Source organism: Manacus candei, unplaced genomic scaffold, assembly GCF_025592945.1.
Source record: "Manacus candei isolate 608988 ecotype Guabito, Panama unplaced genomic scaffold, ASM2559294v1 h1tg000003l, whole genome shotgun sequence".
In the NCBI taxonomy this organism is placed as follows: Eukaryota; Metazoa; Chordata; class Aves; order Passeriformes; family Pipridae; genus Manacus; species Manacus candei.
This window is the reverse complement of record NW_026138051.1, coordinates 78,893-100,485: the sequence shown is the minus strand read 5'-3', so window position 1 is coordinate 100,485 and position 21,593 is coordinate 78,893. Positions and strand designations below refer to the sequence as shown.

The 21,593-nt window shown below is 40.3% G+C and overlaps 2 protein-coding genes across 6 annotated transcripts; both read left to right on the top strand.

Moving 5' to 3' along the window:
* The first annotated feature begins 3,337 nt into the window (after nt 1–3,337).
* ZC4H2 (zinc finger C4H2-type containing) lies at nt 3,338–14,666 on the top strand. 4 transcript variants are annotated; one of them, XM_051785467.1, is made up of 5 exons: nt 3,338–3,598; nt 7,017–7,188; nt 8,470–8,642; nt 9,710–9,872; nt 10,986–14,666. In XM_051785467.1, the coding sequence occupies exons 1-5, from the start codon at nt 3,546–3,548 to the stop codon at nt 11,097–11,099; spliced, it is 675 nt and encodes a 224-aa protein (XP_051641427.1). In that variant the 5' UTR covers nt 3,338–3,545; the 3' UTR covers nt 11,100–14,666. The 4 variants fall into 4 exon arrangements, with proteins under 4 accessions (XP_051641427.1, XP_051641445.1, XP_051641436.1 ...); XM_051785485.1 differs by lacking the exon at nt 3,338–3,598 and adding an exon at nt 3,607–3,775; XM_051785476.1 differs by lacking the exon at nt 3,338–3,598 and adding an exon at nt 3,786–3,807.
* A 2,568-nt stretch (nt 14,667–17,234) lies between these two features.
* On the top strand, nt 17,235–21,508 carry LOC127470116 (GPN-loop GTPase 1-like). 2 transcript variants are annotated; one of them, XM_051785279.1, is made up of 5 exons: nt 17,235–17,834; nt 18,783–18,819; nt 19,319–19,390; nt 20,095–20,212; nt 20,696–21,508. In XM_051785279.1, exons 1-5 carry the CDS (start codon nt 17,773–17,775, stop codon nt 20,857–20,859), a joined length of 453 nt encoding a protein of 150 aa, XP_051641239.1. In that variant the 5' UTR covers nt 17,235–17,772; the 3' UTR covers nt 20,860–21,508. The 2 variants fall into 2 exon arrangements, with proteins under 2 accessions (XP_051641239.1, XP_051641249.1); XM_051785289.1 differs by lacking the exon at nt 20,095–20,212 and having other exon boundaries at nt 19,351–19,390.
* The last annotated feature ends 85 nt before the right edge of the window (nt 21,509–21,593 follow it).

Here is a 21,593-nt window from a genome sequence, read left to right as displayed (position 1 = left end):
TTTTTCCAGTTTTGCAGGTCATGGGAATGGGGATGGAGGATGAAATAAAGGATATGACTAAACGCAGATATATTTAGGCCTAGTTTGGGGATAAGACAAGGTTAACATATGCAGGTACTTAGACCTTTAGTTCTGTAGGATCTAAATGAGTGCTTCAGCATTTGCATGAAACACTGACATTTGAAGAGTAGATGCTCTGCAGATCTCAGGGCTAGCACGTAGTTGCCTCCTATCAGTTTCAGTGTTGCTGGTGACTACCTTCAGTTTCCCAAAGCGTCCTGAAAACAGTATCAGCTTTCTTTTAAAATATGAACTGGACCAGTACAATTGGGATAGCCCACTTGCAGGAAAAAAATCTGGCAACTGTGAGGAGTACATTTTGAAAGCTCAAAAGCCCAATGATATACAGAAAGAATTTATTTCCTTTTTAAAAACTCAGGAATTTAAAGCAAATTTCACAACTTGGGATGCACCATTTTGACTCATCCATTCTTTGATGTTTAGGTTTGACAACACTGCTACACATTCTGCTCGTGGTGGTGACTTGTACCTAACCCAGCAGTATATTAGCCAAAGTTCAGTTCTGTTGTATGTTTTACTGGGGAATCTTCTCCATTGGTCTTTAATACTTCTTTAAATGCTATTTGTTGCATAAAGCATGTAGCACAATTTTTTAAAATTTGGTTAGAATATTAATAGCTCAAGTAGAAGGGACCTATGTTGCCATCCAGACTTGTAGAATTGATTGCTGTAGCTAGGGTGATTACCTAGGCGGAAAAAAAAATCATTCTTGCAGTTGGAATTGTTTTGCACTAGATTTGTTGTCACAATGATGAAGTGTGTGGACTGATGTAAGACTGTTAAATGGAAGCAGCTAGTTTTTTTATGTACAAAAATGCAATCCTGTGCTCAATGAAGTAAGGTAGTATTTTAGCATTAATTTCATTCTGCATAATACTGCAACTTGTTTTGAAATTTATCCGCTTGTTACCTGTTGGTTTAGAAAAGATCAAACAGAAACAAGGTTGAATTTTTCAGGATCATGTGAAATATTTTTTCAATATTTTTTCATTTTTGTGCTTAAGTCTGAAGCTTTCTTTGAAAAATCTAATCTGTGTGCTGGGAAAAACTGATCCTTATTTGGATCACACATATCAAAATTTATAAATAGCAGCGGAATAGACAATACACATCAGTGCGGTGATTTTGGATCATGTAAAAGAACTGTCAGACCCACTTGTATACAAGGAGAATTGAAACACAGACATTAAAACACTTGACCGAAGCCATGAGGCACAAGTTGAATGCTACCAATTTGTATGTGCTTGAACTGCAAGTATCAAACTTTGTGACCACTTTGAAATATGGAGATGTAATATTTTTCTGTCCTTTTTTTAAACATGGATAGAAAAATAATTGTTAATGCTTGTGGGTAGGTTTACTTCCTAACAACTTCCAGCTAAGGTATAACACCATGGAGTGGTTTTCTTTATGTCATTCAAAGCAGAGTAAAGTAACAAATTGAATTTGCATTTTCATTTTCTGTCCTCAACATTTTAGTTTAGCCTGTAAAACCAGAAATTAAAAAATAGGATAAACAGGATAAACAGTGCAAAAGTAGGCTGCCCTCCTGTTCAAGGGCATTTTCCTTCTCTCCCTCTCATGTCCTCACCCTACCAGCTCTCATTCCCTCACTGTCTTAGCATCAAGATTCACTGACTGACTATAGCTAACTTGTCTTCTACCCCCTCAAACTAATTAGTTCATCTGTTTAAGTCATGCATTGAAGAAGCCTGCCCCCTCTGAGCACACAGCTCACTTAGGGCTCAATCTGACAGTCTTCAATTTTTAAGGCAGCAAGAGTTTGCAATTGACTCAAATTATATGAGGATCAGGCTTTTTAAGTTCTGACTGTGGCATGATGAAGAGGGTGCTGATGCCTATCACCATTTTCCTTCATCTGCCTTTAACTGAAAAACACAACAACATAGGCCAAAGTCCTTAAATAATGAAGAAAAGAACTCCTTGTTATTTCATACTCTAGTTTGCTGGCTTTCTAGGCACAGGTATTCATACATAAGGGGGACCACTTGCCCTTAGTCTGCAACTGTAGAAGCAATTGGCTCAGGACATTCAGCTCTGTGACTGGAAGCCCTAACTCAAGCACAGCTACCACTTGCCATGTAAATATGTCCATACTGTCTTGTATTCAACCATCTTTTGTGTTCCCCCAAAATCTTATCATTTTCATTGCTCTCCTTTGCATTCTGTCCATTTTAATTTTTCACTTCCTTTTCAGAGCCTCAGACGAGACACCAGCAAGTTTGATCAGTGCTGAGTAGAAGTTAAATACTTCCAGTGCCTTCCATATAACATTTCTGTAATGTATTTCAGAAAAATTACCCTGTTCTCATCAGCCTCATGCTACTGACTGATGAGTGGTCTATTATATTTGCTAAGACTATGGTACTGCTGCTTATACATTTGTAGCACACAAGTTTATGTTTGCAGAATCCAGTTTCCCTACAGATTGTCGAGACCTTGAGCTTAACATTCATTCTAATGTGCTGATGCTTCAGCCCAGCATGACCATGAGAGCTGGGAAACCCCAGATTAAATGCTTGGACATACAGGTCATGATTGTGAATTTACACCATGGATCTCTTAGGACAGATCCTGGAAGAGACCTTTCAAAGCGTAGAGATACAACTGTTACCTTCATAATTTAAAACAAAGTGCTTAGTACATTACAGAATAATTACCTGGCTAAGGAAAGACTGAAGGTCTATTCAGCAAGCTCTATAAAGTGCTCTGTTATTCTTGGCTAGAATGTTTGTAGACTGCAGAAAGACAAATAGTCACTTTCCTCAACCTAAGAGTTTTATTTGCATTAGGTTTGTTTAGGGTGGTTTTTTTTTTTCCATTTTGTTTTGATTTGGTTTGGGGTTGTTTTTTTTTAATAATTACAAGTACTATGTACAGTTGCAGAAAAAGAAAGAAAAACCTAAAGAACAAAATCTGTACTTTCTGAACTCCAAACAGTTGCATCACTGAGAGTGTCCAATACAAAACAGCATGATAGTAATTATGACTACAGCTTACCTTTACGTCCAAGTTTTTAATCAAAATCATGAACCCATTACACAGTCTTTTAGTGCCTATTTTAATGAAAAGCTAAACATTGCACAGATCTCAGAAGGAAGCCTTCTCCTCTTTTTGCACTCCTAACAACCTTTAACATAATGAAGTTTGACAAATCGATTTAAAATGCAGGAAGAAGGGCAGGCAAGCTCTGCTCTGCCTTGTGGGTGTTGTAGTCTCTCTGCAGGCTCTTTGCCTCGGCAGCAATAGGAAGCTGGACTCTAATTCCCATATCTCCCACTAGAGTCTCCTGCACAGGCTCAGAGCCCATATGCGAGGAGGGGGTGACCACATTGTGTCTATTGTATGTTTTTTCTTCTTTTTTTTTTTTTTTAATTTTTTTTTTTAATTTTCCCTTGGCATTTTTTACGTTTCATAAGAGATTTAAATCGGGAGTGAAAAGCATGGCAGATGAGCAAGAAATAATGTGCAAACTCGAGAGCATTAAGGAGATCAGGTATGTTTGCTTTGTGCCTCATCAGTTACATGAAGCAGCTTTTTCCTCGGGGGAGCGGAGGACATGCATCAATCTGAAACTAGCTATTGTGCTACTGAGGGAAAGAAAACTACCGCTGGGTTTACCATGAGAGCTCAAAATACATTTTTCTAAGCAGGGAAGGAGCGTCTGCTGCTGGTAATTAACGCTGGAATGCGTAGTGAAGGACGGTAACGGTCGTGCATTTCCAGAGAAATTTCCCTGAGTGATGAGGAGGCGGAGTGATGGGAAGGACGGAGCAGCCCTAACGCAGCTGGGGGGTCGCGGGTGTTGTGGTGATTTGTTTGTTTTTAAGTTTTTTGACTTATTATTTAATATTCCTGAGGCTCTGTCTTGAATCTCTTATTTTGCCCTGACGCCCGGGCAGGAGCCTTGACGGGCTGCGAAAGGTAGGGCATGGCACGGAAAGCAGAGTCTGACATGGAAAGCCGAGGGCGGACGTGCCTTTGGGCAGGGCCGGGCCGGGCAGCACTGCGGCCACCGGCGGAGCCCCCCGAGCGGGGCAGCCGCTCATCCCCCGGCGGGCGATGCCAGGGCCAGCTCTGCCCGCCGGGCGTGCGTGCGAGGGATCCGTGCGGGAGACGAGAGGGAGCAGCTGAACCTTGGCGGCTTCTCTCTGCCCTGCCTTGCGCTCCCGCTCGCCCGAGGGCGTGGAGGCGGCCGGGAGATCTCCCTGCCTGCTGCTTTTGGCCGCCGCCCCGGGGCGCTGGGGATGGGGACGCAGCGGACCGAGGCTTTTCTGCCGTTCCCTCCAGCCACTGGGCCGGAGTTGCCTCGCTCTGCGGTTCGTGCAAGGCGATACACCAGGAATTTGTATATAGCGTCGTTCGCAGGGGGAGTCACAGGATGCTGTGGAAGAGGGGACTCCTAAACAGTCAGGCGTGGTACCACACGTTCCCGCATCGGGGACGTTTTTCATAGCTTTAGGTAGGGCATTGCCACTCTTTGGTTAAGGGCACAGATTTTGAGGATTAGGCCTGAGTTGCCTATATTTAGTAGGAATTCATGCATCCAAAAGCCAAAACACACTACAGAGGACAGTGATTTTGAAAGTAGCTGGGGGGTGGAAGGCATGCCGACTGTGGGTAACCTTGGGGCGATGAGAAGTGTTTTAGGACATTACGACTGGAGAGGGGCTATCAGGGAGAGAGGAGAGAGGGCTGGGGATGAAGGCGTTACCACTGGCAGTATGTGCAGGTGGTCACAGAGACTTCTGGCTGGTAACAGCATCTCTAAGAAGCACAGTTTACGCATGGAAAAAGTGAATTAAAGTGTAGGCCTCAGCCTTCCTTACGCAATGCCACAAAGGTGAACAAAGATCAGGCAAAAATATTTGTCTAGAATCCCCAAACTATTTGTAGAAAGACAACAAATACTTTACAGTCTAAGAAGAATGCTTTTCACCTCAACTGTTAGGCAGGCTCTGTTTTAAAATACTGATCTAGGTATGGCCTGCTACAGTTTGTGGTCCAATTATTGTAACACTTCATTTAAATTATTTTTTTCAGAGTAGTATCCTGTATTTGGAAATTCACAGTGCACTCAGTTTTCTGATAGTATATTCAAAGGTGATATGTAAACTGCATTTAACAGATTTTTGTTATTACTTTGTGGCATAAGGTAGCGTAAAGGTGATGTTACTAGCTTAAGTGTACAAGGAAGTATCAAGAAAGTTGCTTGAATGTATGTTAAATAAAAAAAAAAATTAATATCAGAAGGTCAAGCCTACTTGCAATATTGATGTCTATTTTGAGTCACCTTTAACAAAATCTGATCCAATTAACCTATTTAGTCATCCCCAAATCTTTTAAAAGGAGCTTGCATTCTGTGAAGAATTTTCTTCAGAATAAACATGAGAATTTCTTATGTTTACCAACTCGCCTTTGATAGATTTAGCAGACTTAATTTTGTTCTGCTTTCCATGTATTCTACATACAGAGGAAAAAAAGTCTTTACAATCAAAATCAAAGAAGTCATCCATTCCTAGGCACATTGATCTTCGTCTCTTATTAAAGGCAGCTTAGCTGGGTTTTTGAAGGGATTCAGGAATCTGATTTTGAATCTGAGATCTGATTTTGAAGACCTATATCTATATCTGTATCTGTAGATAAATACATATAATTTGTAGTCAAGGGAATACTGTTTTCAGTAAATGTGTTTCATACCCACAATCCAAACATATAGGCACATGCTTATTTTTATGCATTAAATACTTCCACAGAAATAACCCCAGTCATAAAATTAAACAAATGCCTAAATACTCATTGTTCTGGCTGGGAGGAGCTAAAAGAGAATGAGAATGAATATATCGATGGGAGATGCTAGTTTCACTGTTTAATGCCCTATTGGGACACACTTAGTGACTACTGTCATTAATGCAGTATAAGAACTTAAACAGAAGGGAAAAAATATGAGGGCAAAATTCATTAGGCAGTCTAGAGATCACACTTATGATTCCTGTTTTAAAAATTACTGCATGTTGCCTGATGCTAACAGGAAGAGTTGTAATTTGTGTGCACTTTTTCTTTCCTAATGTCAAAAGCTAATCATTTGGACTGAAACAAGCCCCTACAACTCATTTGTTGTAGCAATCTGGCAGAGCATGGCACCAGTGACTAGTAACAGTGAGGAAATAGATCTGTTTCCATTGTCTTTAGGTGAACACATGTAATCAATACAGGAGAGAAAACAAGAAATAAATTGAGGACAAATACTCCCAGTTTCAGTAATCAAAGCTGCCGTTACTAAATAAGTGTTTTAAATAAATGAGAACAACGAGATTTGATGAAAAGAGGAGTAGATGTTAGGTTAGTGGGATACTGCCACATGTAAAATGGAGGGTAGAGAAGATCTCTTTTTACTGGTTTAAGTTCAATATTTACATTCAGACTCCTATATGTCATTGTGTAGTAAATGACACAGCAACTCCAATGACATTAAATAATACAATGTTGTAGCTATTTGTAGCTACGTACTTAAATTCTATCTACAGTTGATTTTACATTTCTCAGAATCCTGTGCTAAACCTAGATTTTCTACATTTCTCTATTTTGGAACTAGGGTCAACTGATGCAGTAGAATTCTATTGGTACAAATTCTCTGAATCTACAGTAACTGTTAAAATCTGACAATGTTCTATTAATTTCATAATTCAGTACAAGAATTCTCATAGCATTGAAAAGCTCAGCAAAAGAGCTGGGATTAGAATTCAGTACTCTCGTTGTACCTCACCTTTCTCAGACATATTTAGTTTTACCCTTTTCTGTTGCTGCTATTGCCTTCTTCCATCTATCTAATCACATATAAAGTGACATCTCACAAAAATATGTTTCAGTGACTTACTGTTGTCTCTCTATTTTTAATTACCACTGGGATTCAGGAATAAAACTTTGCAGATGGAAAAGATAAAGGCACGACTGAAAGCAGAATTTGAAGCCCTGGAGTCTGAGGAGAGGCATCTGAAGGAATATAAACAGGAAATGGACCTGCTGCTGCAAGAGAAGATGGCCCATGTGGAGGAGCTGCGACTGATCCACGCTGATATTAATGTGGTATGCAACAGTCCAGCTGCAGACAGTCTGACTAAGACACAGTGGCATATGAATCATTCCACAGGCTGTGGAATTGTGCACATCAGTGAACTATCACTGGTTCAATAATCTGGACTTTACAACATCATCCTAGGATGCTACAGAGTGCAAAGTAAATTTACTGCAGGGTAATTGTTTTTTTCCTGTATTGGGCAGGATATTTTGTAATGTTGGCATAGTAAGCACTTGCACCAAGAGGAAAGATAACCAAGCCTATTTTGGCTATGACTTTACCAGTATCCACAATAACATCACTCCAGCAGTCCCACAGAAAACTGTTCTTCCTGTTAGGCTTTTCTCATTGAGCACCCAGAAACAGAGAAACTTTAGCAGCTAGGTGGGACTTTTGACTGGAGGTTTTGGGAAGAAAGATTTTGAGAAAATGCATGGTATTTGTTAAGTTCTTAGTAAGAACTGACCTTCATCACTGAGTGGAACCACCAAACAACAAGAAGCACCAGCCTGAAGGGAATTAATACAAAGAAGAGAAAAACAATTTATAAACAGGGAAGATGAGCCAATTAGAGGGGGTAAATAGGGAATATCTTTTTAAATGTGCATTTTTTATGTCATGTTAGGTCAATTGCATGATTGCTTAGTGCTTTCTAGCTCTGAAGATATCTCTGCTTTGCACCAGAGCAAAACAGCTCCCACATTGTAAACAAGTACAAGCTATATACTGGATGTGCAGACTGCATTTCTTTATCTCTTGAAATGTCCATTCCCCTATCCAGCTGCATAACCTCAACCTCTGTTTCATCCTCCCTTCTTTTTCCAGTTAGATTGTCTTTTTCTCTGCTGCTTTTCCCATTTACTGCAGTAAGAGAAACAGGAACCTTTCCTTGTTTGTTTGTTAACTTCTGACAGTTGGTGTTCAGATATCTTAGAAACACAGAAAATTAGTTTTGTTCTACCTTAATTTCTTTTTTAATGTCTGCTGAGAGTTTTCCATCAGTCTTCACTTGCTGACTTTATCTGTAGCCTGTCTACCTGCTGCTTCTTTGTTCAGAAGGTCACATAGGTTGAGTGCACCTTTTTTAAATGAAAATGTATCTCATATGTCACTTTCCGTTGCTTCTTCCTTGCCCAATTTTCGTCCTCCCAATACCTTAACTGTTTGCTCTACTATTGCATTGTCTCCAGTCTCTTCCAGCTTGCATTAAAAAAAATCTTTCTGATACAGTCTCTTGCTCAATCAGAGAGGGACAGTTCTTTACAAGCATGCCCATCCTCCTGTTTCAGATGGAGAATACTATCAAGCAGTCTGAGAATGATCTTAACAAGCTTTTGGAATCTACTCGTCGCCTGCATGAGGAATACAAGCCCCTAAAGGAGCACGTAGATGCTTTGCGAATGACTCTGGGATTGCAGAGGCTGCCAGATCTATGTGAGGAGGAGGAGAAACTGTCCCTTGAGTAAGTCTCCAAAGTAAACATTATCTGGCTTTATGCTTTCTCTCAATTCTACTGGTCATTTTCTCATTTTACTTTGGTTGGTAGGTGGAAAAAAGAACTCAAGAGGTAAGCATGAAAAACAAAAAAGTTAACAAAAAAGGAATGTGCGAAGACATGTATTTGATAACATTCAGTCTGAACTTGTTGCAAGGTAAATTTAGATTATTTCAAGCTGCAAAGTCTACATATGACATGAAAAAATTCAGGGGTGGTTGGCTGTCTAGATTTTTATACTACATGTTGCATTTTCTAGCAACTTTTTTTTTCCCCTGAAAATTACTTGTTTAGCAAGCAATAGTAGGAGGCAATACAAGAGAAGGATAAAAAGCAAGTATTCTTCAGTTAGTTTGTGCTGCTGCTAGTCAGAATTTTACTTTTTGCTGCCTGCTCAGGGCAGTGGCATTTAACCCTAACCCTAAGACTGTCAACAAATAAGTTTATCCAAGCTGTGGATAAAAGTGGGGGAGAGTGACAGAATTAGCTACTATTCAAAGAACAATGTCTTTTGTTTAACAATCAGTTTAAAATGCAAGGGATGTTTTAAGAAGCTTATATTTCTCTTAATGCCCAGCATAATTAAAATAATTTTCACAGGCACACAGTTTTCAAGATTTCCTTTGTATTTCTTTAGAAATGTTGTTTTACATTCCAAACACCTTGACACTACAAAGAATCTATTTATTTACTGCCTACAAAAGTTATTCATTTTAACAGAATAAAACAGAAAAACTCTTTGACAGATTTGCATCTGAAGCTGTTGTCTATTTTTGATTGGATTAGATTTATATCCAGTTGTACATCAAGATACCTTAGAAGCTGACAATCTGGAATCTGGCTGAAGTGTACAAATGCAGAGAAAAATACTACTGACTCTGTTTATGAACTAGTCTTAAGTGTAGGCAATTTGACTCCGGAGGAACATCATAGGGAAATGTGATCCATTGTATTTTAACACAAAATATCCTTTACAGACTAATGAAATACCCCAGAAGGCGGTTACATTTTTTCTTTGTTATTCTTCCGTCTAGCTACTTTGAAAAGCAGAAGGCAGAATGGCAGACAGAGCCACAGGAGCCTCCCATCCCAGAGTCTCTGGCTGCAGCTGCAGCAGCTGCCCAACAGCTGCAAGTGGCTAGAAAACAAGATACCAGACAGACAGCAACTTTCAGACAACAGCCACCTCCAATGAAGGTCAGGAGACAAATGTGCTGGGTTTTCTGTTTTGCCATTGGAACACACTATGTTTATGAAGTTGATTGGTATTTGCAAAAAGGAAAAATTATGTGTCCTGATTCTGATTTCCCCTGCAGTGGTTCAAATCAAGAACAACCATTAGACTTAAAGTAGTAGCATCAGTCATCCAGGGTTAAGGACAAGAATCTTTTATGACTTAGGAGTCTGCATCAGCAGAGATGTTAGGCAATTCCCACTCCTCTTGTGTTTCACTTGGGAGAAAGTCATGTAAGAAAGAAAAAAAAAGCTTGGCAAGAGGAAAACAAGTAGCTGTTAGTTAATGCCATACAGAGTCATATTACAAGCAATGCACATATTTTATGAGGGAAATTACTGATGGTATATATTACCAGAAAAGATGATTGTTTCTGCACTTGGGATCTTCAAGACTAACACTGAGATTAACTTAAACTAACCACAGGCACTTAAGTGACAGTTTTACTCTACTCCTTCTGTAGTAAGAAGAGCTAAGTAATTCTGTAGAGGTACTCATCCTGCCAAGGTTTCAAAGAGTCACTGACTAAGTAGGCAAACTGATGTAGATACATTCCGTAGTTATATACTTACTATCTGTAGTTCGGCAATTGAAAAGCTTTTCTGCAAGTAGTATGCTCCAGTCAAATGGAAATTAAAGGGCTTAGTATGGAGCAAAAAGGCAGAGTTCTGTACCTTGTGTTAAATAGGTGGAATTCATCTTATCACTTGCTCCTACCTGAAATTCTATGACATCACAATTAACCTTCACTGTAACTTCTCTGACTCAATGAGCTATTATGCATGTAAACACCTCATTGGAACATTTAACACAAAATAGAATTTACTGATAGATGTATGAACCACATGTCTGCGGAACTGTAGTTTTAATTCAATTAAATACTCCAATTTTTCATTTGGCCTGAAATTACTGTACAATCCAGATACCTAGATTGCATAGAATGTAGCAGTGGTTTGCTTTTGAAGACAAGAAGACTTATTTTTGCCTGTACTGTAACTTAGAATATAGTACTCAATAACTCATGTAACAACGCCACTTAAATGTTTGTAACAAGAGCCTGCAATGTTGCATTTCAGGCATGTTTATCGTGCCACCAACAAATTCATCGGAATGCGCCCATCTGTCCACTCTGCAAAGCAAAGAGTCGATCCCGGAATCCCAAAAAGCCCAAGAGGAAACAGGACGAATGAAATGGAGAAGATTGCCAAGCTGTGTGACCTGTTCCAGTAATCTTCCAGTAGAACTGCAAACGTGCCCAGACTTTACTGAAGTGCAGATTCAAGTGTGACCATCTTATTGTCTTCTATTTAATGCAATATAAGCACAATGTTCCTGTTCTGTCTTAAGTTCCTTCCGGTCCTTAGGGTTTGGTTTTAGGAAAGTAAGTATTACTGGTGCTACAGTTTAACATTTCAGTTGTTCCATCTTTTGGACTCCTAAACAAACTGAAATTCTTTGTGCAAGTCAGGCTATTTCTGTTGGCCAAATGTGATGACCACAAATGCTTTTATGTTCTCTCTTTAAAAACCAGATGTTACTAAAATTTTTTTTCTGTTTTCTCCTGATAACAGGAGACTATTTGAAGTGCTGAAATAGCAGTCTGTTTGTTTCACTGAAAAACAAACAATTTGTTTTCCAGGCTGGTAAGACTGCATAGGTTTGTGTAGCCAGTAGAACTCTTTTATACAGGAAATGTTTAGGGGAAACAAGATAGGTTATACAGAAAATCAGTGCATTAATGACACACAGGAATTTTGATTTACTGGAGTTTGATTGTACCATTCCCTGAAACTTGACCTGAAACTTGGAAAGTTGATGGCTATGTATGAATTTCTAAAAATTATGTGATTTGTTGTGCTTCAGCATCTTAATAGGTTATTATTTTCAGCAGTCAAAAGACCAACTGACTTAAGAACAAGGCTCAAGTGAACTGTATTAGAGGTCCTCCTAGGCTCTATGGCCAACCTGCACATTGTGGTTCTCTAGGGAACATGCATGAAATATCCTGGATCTCTGTGTGCACAGACTGCAGCATCAGCCATTCTGCTGTCTTCCTGGCTTCTACAGCCAAAATCTCCCCTGGCAGACTTATCCTCCACAGGAGCATAGGAAAGTTCAGTAACATGCACGAAGAACAGTGTCAACTAAAAATTATGTATTTCACCAGAACCACTGGGCTTTGGTGTCGTCGTCCTCCCTTAACCAAAACTTTCTATTTTTGTGTCTTTTAATAGTCATTTGCAAGTAAGCTTTACTTCAGGCCAGTGTTTTTCCTGCTCTATGTGTGCCAAAAGAACCCTGACTAAGGCATCCAGAGTAGACCCCTCCCTGGATCCGTGTCTTCACTTTGTTTCACCCAATGTAACAACAGTTCCTCTAATGGGGAGGATGACAGTGACCCACTTACAGAAACAGGGCTTAAAATTTACTCATTTCCAATCCCAGTTTTGTCACTGCCTTCATTGTCTAAATTAATCTTGAGTATTAAATATTCTTTTCACTAACTTCAGGAAACAGGAACTGCTTGTTCACATTCTTCTCTCTTTAGCTCAAGTTCTTCTCTACTATTATGCTAGAGTGGTTATATTGAAAATTTGGCTTGTTAAACAGGAAGAACAGGGCACTGGCAACTGTAATAAATCCACATAATGCATTTTTGCTGGCCAAATCACATATGCCATCATTAATTTCCCAAGTCTGCCACAAAGTACATGAGTGATTTATTGAATATAGTCCTGTAACTTATGCCAAGTTCATGAGGTATTCTCTCATTTTAATGTTTCATAGCCATATGAACATCTGTCAACAGCAGAGACAGAATGTGGACCATGTGCCCCTGAAATTATGTGAAGAGCAGATTCTGCTAGCTGAATTACTGGGATTTGGTCTCTCTGAGATAGCAATAATGGAAGATAGTCTGACTCCATGTTCCAAATGGCAGTAATGCATTATGCATGTCTTGTAGCACAGATAGTGGATTCTGCTGTTGAGTGTCAGTGGTCACATGCTGTGTGCCCTGTTCAGAGCAGTTCCTAGCAAGTTGAAGGGAAAACGTACACTAAGATAAAAGTACGTGGACTCCCCCAAAGTACATGCATGAAAGCAGCATACTTTGATGGTAGTTGTACATAAATTTAAGATGTAGTGACAATGGAGCAAGCAAATGGTCTGCAATGAAGTAATGTGAATAGAAGGATTGATTTGTAGTAATTTCGACTTAGAGTTCTGAAATAGATAGGGTTAGTCATGGTTGCTCTCACTTCATTGTTAATTTACCAGGTTCTTTCTTTCTTGGGGGATCTCTAAACTGAAGTATGCTTAAGGATGCACCACTTAACTGATTTAGTACAACAGTTTTGTATTTTTACTTTTTTAAACTAGTCTCTTGTACACTTGTGTTTAAGGTTAGGGTTTTTTTTTAAAAAAAGAGTACTGTGTTTGCATCAATCTTGTACTAGTATTTACAGATTTGTTTGCACATCCTTTACAAAATTCTGCCATATGAATAGCATGCATTGCTGAAAACAAGCATGACTGAAGATGAGTCAGCAGTGCCCTGGCAGCCAGAAGGGCCAGCTGTGTCCTGGGGTGCATCAGGCCAGCATCACCAGCTGGTCGAGAGAGCTGATTGTCTCACTCTACGCTGCACTGGTGAGGCCTTGAGTGCTGTGTGCAGTTTTGGATGCCTCAGTGCAAGAAGAACATCAGACTATTATAGTGTTCCAGAGGAGGAGGGTGACCAAGGTTGCAAAAGGTCTCAAGGACAAGACCTCTGAGGAGTGGCTCAAGTCACTTGGCTGGTACAGTTTTGAGCAGAGAAGGCTGGGGGGTGTCTTCATCACAGCCTACAGGTTCCTCAAGGGGGAAGCAGAGGAGGAGGTGCTGATCTCCACCTTCTGATGACCAGCCACAGGACATGAGGAAATAGAGTGAAGCTGCATTAGGGAAAGTTCAGATTGGACATTAGGAAAAGGCTCTTCTCTGGGAGAGTGGTTGGTCCCTGGTACAGCGACCCAGGGAAGTGGTCGAGGCACCAAGCCTGTCAGAGTTCAAGGAGCACGTGGATGTGTTTATGCCAGGTAGTCCTGCAAGGAGTGGGGGATTGGACTTGATGATCCTTATGGGTCCCTTCAAATGTGAGATGACCCTAACTATTTCAAGGAGACAGAATATGTATTATGTATTAAGGGATCATGGGGGTGGGAGCAGGGAGGGAGGTAGTGTCTTTCATAAGGCAGGAGTATTCTTTTCTCTCACAGAATAATGACATAAGTTTAAGCGAAGAGCTCTTCTTGTGACAGCCCTGGGCTCTTTTCTCCCAGGCAAATTTCTCCAGAGACTAGAGGAATAATTATGAAATATTGATTTCTTCTTTTTTAGACAGAGGAGGAAGCTGTCTGAAGTACAGTTCTCACCACAAGTCTACTGCATTTTTGCTCCATGGATTTTTTTGCTCTTCTTTTGTAGCTAAGGTCTTTGTGGATACTTCTTTGCTTGGCTTAAATTTATTCTAACTTGGGTTCAATTCTCTTAATAGTCACAATGAGACCTTCCACAAAGCTTGCAAGACTTTTATATTTACTAAAATCTGGTTTAACCCTGTCTTTGTCATTCCTTTTTAAAATGGGGTATTAAAGTGACAACAAAATAACTGGATCCTCTTGGTACAGATGGTTTTCCAAGATCTCCTCCTGATTCCTCACTTGCCTCAAATGATAGTCCTGTTGTTCTGCAACCAGACACCACAACCACCCCCCCCAAACAAAACAACAAAATAAACCCCCAAAAAAACCCAAGGCTTTCACCCTGCCACCACTTTGAGCTCATGGTAATAGGATGTGAATACTGTACTGTGTCTAAATACTTTGTTATAGAAATTTTCATACCCAAGCTGGGATACATCAGTTTTTTAAACTTTGGTGCCAAGGACCCCACTAACTATAGAGAAAATATAAGGCAAATTTTAATACTTGCACTTCCTGAATTCCACTTTCACTTTCTAAACAGGACCTGACCTAACCTGACAGTGGCTTCAAGTTACAGAAACTAAATTTGAAAGAATAGACATGGATGTATTATCTAAACAGCATGCTATTAAAAAAAGTAAGACTTCACTAGCACTTTAAGTGCTTTATTCCTTTATTTTTCAGTTTTCAAATTCCTCCAGCATAGGTTTACATTTTAGAATTTATATGTTTTAGCAATATCTGGTGTTTTCATTGGCTTCTGTGTTTTAAATATTTTACTCCTGTGCCTTGTGGGAGTAACTGTTTAATTTGTCTGTACAGTCCATTTTAATAAATGTTTGTTTCATGTCATGCTTTCTTTCTGCACATCTGTTATTTGCTTATGCTACCAAGAAGCAGCCATATCCCAAATGGTAAGACTCAGCTGTCTTAATTTTACAGGATGCAATTAGCCACAATTCTGTTATACCTTTACAGAAACTTTGTGGACATAAATATGCAGAAAGAAAGATCCCTTCTAATCAGCTTTAGAAAACAGAAAGGAAAAGGAGATAGTACAACAGGTTTTAACATAGCCAAACTTCTCAGTTTTGCCTTCTAAAGTTAAATTGAAAGTAGCAATAAATATGATTCCCTCTCCAACTTAAAGCAGAGGATAGCTATCTTCTCAAGAGTCCTGCTTTGTCATTAGGAGATTATATCTACCAGTGCTTGCTAGAAGTTGCTTCTCTCATCAGATTGGTGAGCACTCCTTAATCCAACTCTCTCAGGAATGCCCACATAGGCTGTACACTGCTAGCAAAGGAGGTAATCTACTGCATGGGAATGAAAACAGTTTTGAGAAAAAATGTAATCCATTGGCATAGCTGGATTCAGAGAAGAATGTCTGTCCCAGACCTCACAGAGCTCAGAACCTGAGATTGGTTAAATAAAGGAAGCATGATTTTTTTTTCCATAGGTAATGTCTTCAAATACAGATAAACTACAAAATCTAACAACTACCCTAATCTTTCCTTCTACCATAGTTATTCCAAGACAAAACAAATAATTTTGACTTCTGTTCATTTTGTTTAGCAATCTGAATTGTTCAGATTTTGAAACATCTCTCAATAATTTCTGTTCATCCAGATGTTTTTTTCAGTTCCTTAATCCTAATCCCAGCTGTAACATTACTTAGAACAGTAGTCACAAAGCTAATACACATTCGTAGCTTCCTAAGAACTAACTCTGAAATATTCCCTATAACTGACATCAGCTTCAGTCATATTTGCCCAAGCTTAGCACGATCCTGCCATAAAATGAGCTGCAAAACCCTGGATCTTCCGCAATCTAATATTAAAGTGTAGCATTAAAAATTGTCTAATAATTTAAGGAAAAAAACCAAAACAACAAAGCCCCAAAGCTTGTCTCAGCCTTAAAACCACTACTTAAAATTTTCTATTGTGCTTTTCAGCCTTCACTGACCTTACTCCTAACTTCCCTCTCTTCCCAGAAACAGTAAAAAACCCATAAGATCAGTGATATCTACTTATTTGTGACCCAGTAAAGATCTTCAGTGTTTTGCAGTACTTGAGTTTTTTTACTTATTTTGTCCCATTGCCTAATTCTTTGTTCTTCACTCTCTTTTAATTGACACTTTTATATATTTGTCACTGAGACAAAACTGTCCTGGCTGTGTAACAATAACTGAATCCAATAAACCTTGAAACTTCACCTGTTTGTTAGCTTTCCTCCCGTGGCTTGGAGTCTCTCTCGTAACTTGTGACCTGTGTCAGGTGGTGGGGTTTCTTTGATTTGCCTTGGTATTTCTCGATCAAATGACAAGGGTGGGTTTTACCACAGGAAAGATTAAGGAGGTTTTAAGAAACGTTGGAGAGTGTTGTCTAATGTTTCCATCAGGGCATCCAAGCTGTCTGCTGTCAGCTCAGAAAGGAAGGCAAGCTGCACGATTATTATTGGCAAAGGGATGAAATAACGTTTATTGTTGATTTGGCACTTTATCGTTCTTAAAAATGAAGGAAATACTTCTGAAAGGCGACGTCGGTCTTGCAGGACGTTTATTTTTGCCAATCTGCGCTCCGGGAGTCCTTGAGGTCCTTGGGGGTGAGGGGGGGGGCGCGCGGCTGCAGTGCCGCTCCCGGCCGTGTCCGCCAGGCGGCGACTGCGAGGCAGGGCCCGGCGCTCGGGGGCGCGCTTTGGAGCGGCGCCCGCGCATAGCGAGGCGTTGGCCGGGCCGGCACCGTGTTGAGGTCACACTGCAGCTTGTTACACTGCAGCTCGTCACACTGAATGGCAGCCTGAATAATTTAATATTGAACTGTGAACTTTAATCACAAGATGAAAGCTAAGATAGGCTGGTAAGAGGCAGTGTTCTTTGCTGCAGCATTTCCCACCTGAGGTAATTTTCCTTGTTCTGAAAGTGTCAGGTACAGTTGGGCAATGTACTACATAGGAAGAAGGGAAAGAATCTCAAAAACAAATAAATGAACAAAAAACCCCTTTATATTTGCTTGTACAAGAAGAAGATTGTTCTTCCACTCAACCAGGTTTTGAGAGGACAAATTAATTGTTTCTCTGACAACACTATACATTAGAGGCTGTTAATGATCCCATAGTATGTGGTAAAGGTTTTAGCTGATTGTGTTTGTCATCAGCTTTTACTAAGAAAAAGCAAGCCTTCTCAGCTGCGTGGATATTACAGGAACGAAATGATTCCATTCATGTAGATAATGATAACAGAGCCAAAACAAAAATATTGTAAGTGTCCTGTGTGGAACAATATGCAGAATTTCAAAAGGGATTGTAGTGGTCCCATATACAGAACTAACATACTTCCTGTTCCTTATTTGCTGATCAGGTCATATTTATCTGCCTGTCAGAACTGTTGGAGCACTGGATGGAGAGCAGGTCCTATGAAGAGGATTACGGAGTAAAAGGCAGCTTGTACTTAAGTGCAGGGTAAGTATAAATATTTATATATATTGGCACAGCGCCTGGCCTTAATGCTTAAAATCCTTTGGAGAGCTGTCTGCACATTTCCTGTATTAATGATCAAATGCAAGGCTGTGTTGGGAAAGGTCTTCCATTTGGAAGTCAGTAGTTGAGACTGTCTTGCCTATGAAAAAGAGGGAGAATTTTCATTAGAGGATGTAGGATTCTGGCTGGTAATAGTCTTAATTCAAGGTATTTTTAGAGAATTGATTTAATACAAGCAGAACAAATGGCCAGAAGTGTAATGAGAGACAAGTTGAAATTAGAAAGTAGATGTGCATTTTGAATGTATTGTCATAGCAACTGATTAAATTCTCCCTCTCTTGCTGTTCTGGGGACCTTTTAAATGTGCTTTGGCTAAATAAAAAGTATTAGACTATTTCAGAGCCAAAAGGTCAGTTCTTGTTGTCTCTTTTGCACTTTAATTCTACTACACTGATACTTGCTAACCACTTACAACCCTAGATGCAGAATGAGAACTTGGGTTATTAACAATAAACAAGTAAACAGCAGAAAGACTTGACCTTTCTTTTGAATTGCCCTGTGGTGTTAAAAAATACCAAACAAACCTCCTTCCCCAAAGAAACACCCCCTAAAATACCCCAACAACTCACCAAACAGAAAATCACCGACAACCAAAAAGCAGAAGTAACAAACATGAACAGCAAGTGGAGGAAGAGTTTGAAAGTGGGCTGGACAGGAGCAGAAGTGTTACTGCCCACTCTTAGGCCACTGTGCTGATTAGATGGGTGTTGTTAGGTTTAGATTAGTAGTTATTTGTTGTTGGGTTTTTCGGTGGTGTTGTTTTTTTTGTTGTCATTGTGGGGGATTGTTTGTTTGTTTTTATTTTGGTTTTTTTCTGTATTAAAAATCTGGCTCAGTTACTCTCTAGTTCTGGTGTGTTTTCTTTTCCAGGTGGTTGGTGTTTCTGCAGTGCTTGGCACAGGACTGGGTGAGTTTTTTACCCAGCTTTCTAAAGCTGTAGATGAATAGGAGAGGTAAGGGGATAACTTCTGGTCCGTGACCCAGTGACCACTTCCTGAAGGTCCTGATTCATGAGTCTGCTCCTTTGATTTGAAGGAGTGTACAGCTGCCATAGCCAAGGTAGCTTAGGGTGTCCAGTATCAGCATAAAAAGCAGCAGTAAAAAGGAACTATTCAGAGATGAATTTTTGTGCTGTTCTGTGAAAAAGTAAAAGCTATCTGTGCCAGCAAGTCTGTGAAGTAATTTTTTTCTTGTAATTCCATACCAAGTTTTGAATTGTTGCTGTTTTAATGAAGTATGTTCATTGATTTTGCATCCATTGGTTTCAGAATCCAAATCTGGGGAAAAAAGTACTGTTAGTCTTTCTGAAATGTCTCTCAAACATGAAAGCCTAGAGAAAACTTTTTTTTGAGTAAAAAGAAGCCTCCAGGATGATCCTTCTGCAATACAAATCATGTGTTTTTCAGACTGAATGCACTCCCTTTATTCACCTTTTCAGAGAGTATCGTCCAGAATACGAGCGCCTGAGAAAAACACTGGTAAGTGTTTTTAGCTGTTTTACACCTGAACAGTGTATCTTGGGTCACTTTTATGCACACAATTGCCTTTATGTTGAGAGGGTCTAACATTTCATTTACTAGTCGTACTCACTGTGGGAAAACTCCTGTCCTGAAGGAGTCCACCATTTGCCTTTTTTTTCCTAGATGTGGTGGAGCATATCTTTACAAAACTAAAGATTTTGTAAAACAGATGTTGCTCACTGGTTTAGTGCTAATATTTGAGCTAATTGTGTGAAAATGATTGGGAAATAAGATTGTGTCTTCCATTCAGATGGATAGAGAGTTCTTAAAAATAAATTTCCAAAGGGATTTGTTGAGACTATCCCTGTATCTTCCTGCACCAGTGAAGAGCACTAGTTTGACTTAGTAAGAAAGACTGAATTGCAGTGCCAAAATCAGTAGCTCTGCTCACCTTGAGTTCTGGCTGTCCAAAGGACAGTTCTCTGCAGGCACAGCTACACAGAGTTTGGCTTCCCGGTGCTGCTGAAAATCCCACCTAGATGTCCTAGAAAATGTCCTAGAATTCCACCTGACTGGAGGTTGCTTTCCATGCTTAGTCAGAAGTTCTGTGTAACCTTAGTTGAAATGTAAGACCTGCATAGTGACTTCTGCTCTCTGACTGGGGGACAGGCTGCTGGGTTTGGGTGAGGTTTCTCTTCTCCTGATGTTTTAAATGTTCTCAGAATCCACATGTAAATCTTTATCTACGGGAGAAAGCTCAAAATAAACAAAAGAGAGAGCAGCTGGAACACTTGTGGAAGGACATGGGCAGCGTGTGTGTGCAGGGCAGCACACTGGCAGGTACCTCCCCAGGAAGATAAAGTTTACTGCAGAAGTTTTCTGAAGAGTTTGCCTTGTGAAGTAGTGCAGTGGTTCTTTGTCCTCACAGCAGAAGTGTGAAAGCCGCTCCACGTTAGAGGAGTGGGGCTTTAGTTCCTGTGGGATTGGTCACACTCAGCTCTTCCTGTGTCAGTCACAGGTTTGGAAGAAACCCCGCTGTGTAGCTAAAGCAGGGGACCTACTAGAAATAATGAAATACTTTAGAAAAGGCGAAACAGTCAGATCAGAATATGAGAAAGCTCTGCTGTTGGCTGCTCTGTTCCTTAGATGAGGCGAGTAGGTGCTGATGGAGTCTGTCCTGTGTCTGGGATCCACAAGCAGCTTTCTGTCCCCTTAGAGCAGGTGTTCATTGCTGGGTTTCTGTGCAGACAGAAGTTGTCAGTGCACACGCTCCCTTACCTTCAGCAAGCTGGTTTGTGTACAGCCGTTTCTGTTCCCTTCAAGGACCTGATGCTTCTGCAATGGGTCCCTCTGAGCTAATACTAACACGAGGAACTCTCGATGAAGAGCAAGAAGAGAGGGAGAGTGACGCTGATGGCATTGACCATGAAGGTAAGGGAATGAGGTCTAAAAGCTGCCTCTCAAGAAATCCCCTCTGTATTTCATGACCTGGATGGACTGTAAGGAGAGCCTAGAAAACAAGCAAACATTCAGTCACCTGACGTGTCAGAATGTGTAGCAGAAGCTCAGCTGCAATGGTCAGTGCAGGGATATCACTCTGTAACCTTTGTGAAAGTTCAATTGTAAATTTTCTATTCAGGTAATTAATAGGTGTATAACACACATAAACCAGAGAACTTGTTAGGCTTGGGGCATGCAGTGACCTCTGAACCTGATTGATGCACAGATGTGTCCATCATCTTTTTGGCCTTACAGTTTCTGCCCCTGGCTCTCTTCCCTTTTCCTGTGACTGTGGTCTTGGAGCAATCTTCTAAGTTGTTACAGTGTGATTTTTCTCTTCTATAGCTCACAGACTTAATCTTCATTCTTCCCCTGTTCCACTGATGGGTAGGATCACTTATTTCCTTTGCCCTGTAATGTAGTTGAAGATGGAATAGACTTTCTATGTTGCTTTGGCTATCCTGATTCTAGCTTTTTTTCAGAAGCACAAGTAGAACAAGTACTGAAATAGCGCTGAACTTCAGCAGCAGCGGGGACTGCGCAGGAGAAGGAGGGTGGGCAGCGGGCCTGGGGCGGGCAGGGGGATGGGGGTGGGGGCGGGCACTTAAAAGATTTCGGCCAGGGAGCTGATCTCAGCCAGCACCCAGTCGGGGCAGTCTAAGTCCCCGCAGAAGCAGAACTGCTGCGTGGGGAGAGGCGGTCAGAGGCGCACTGCCGCTCT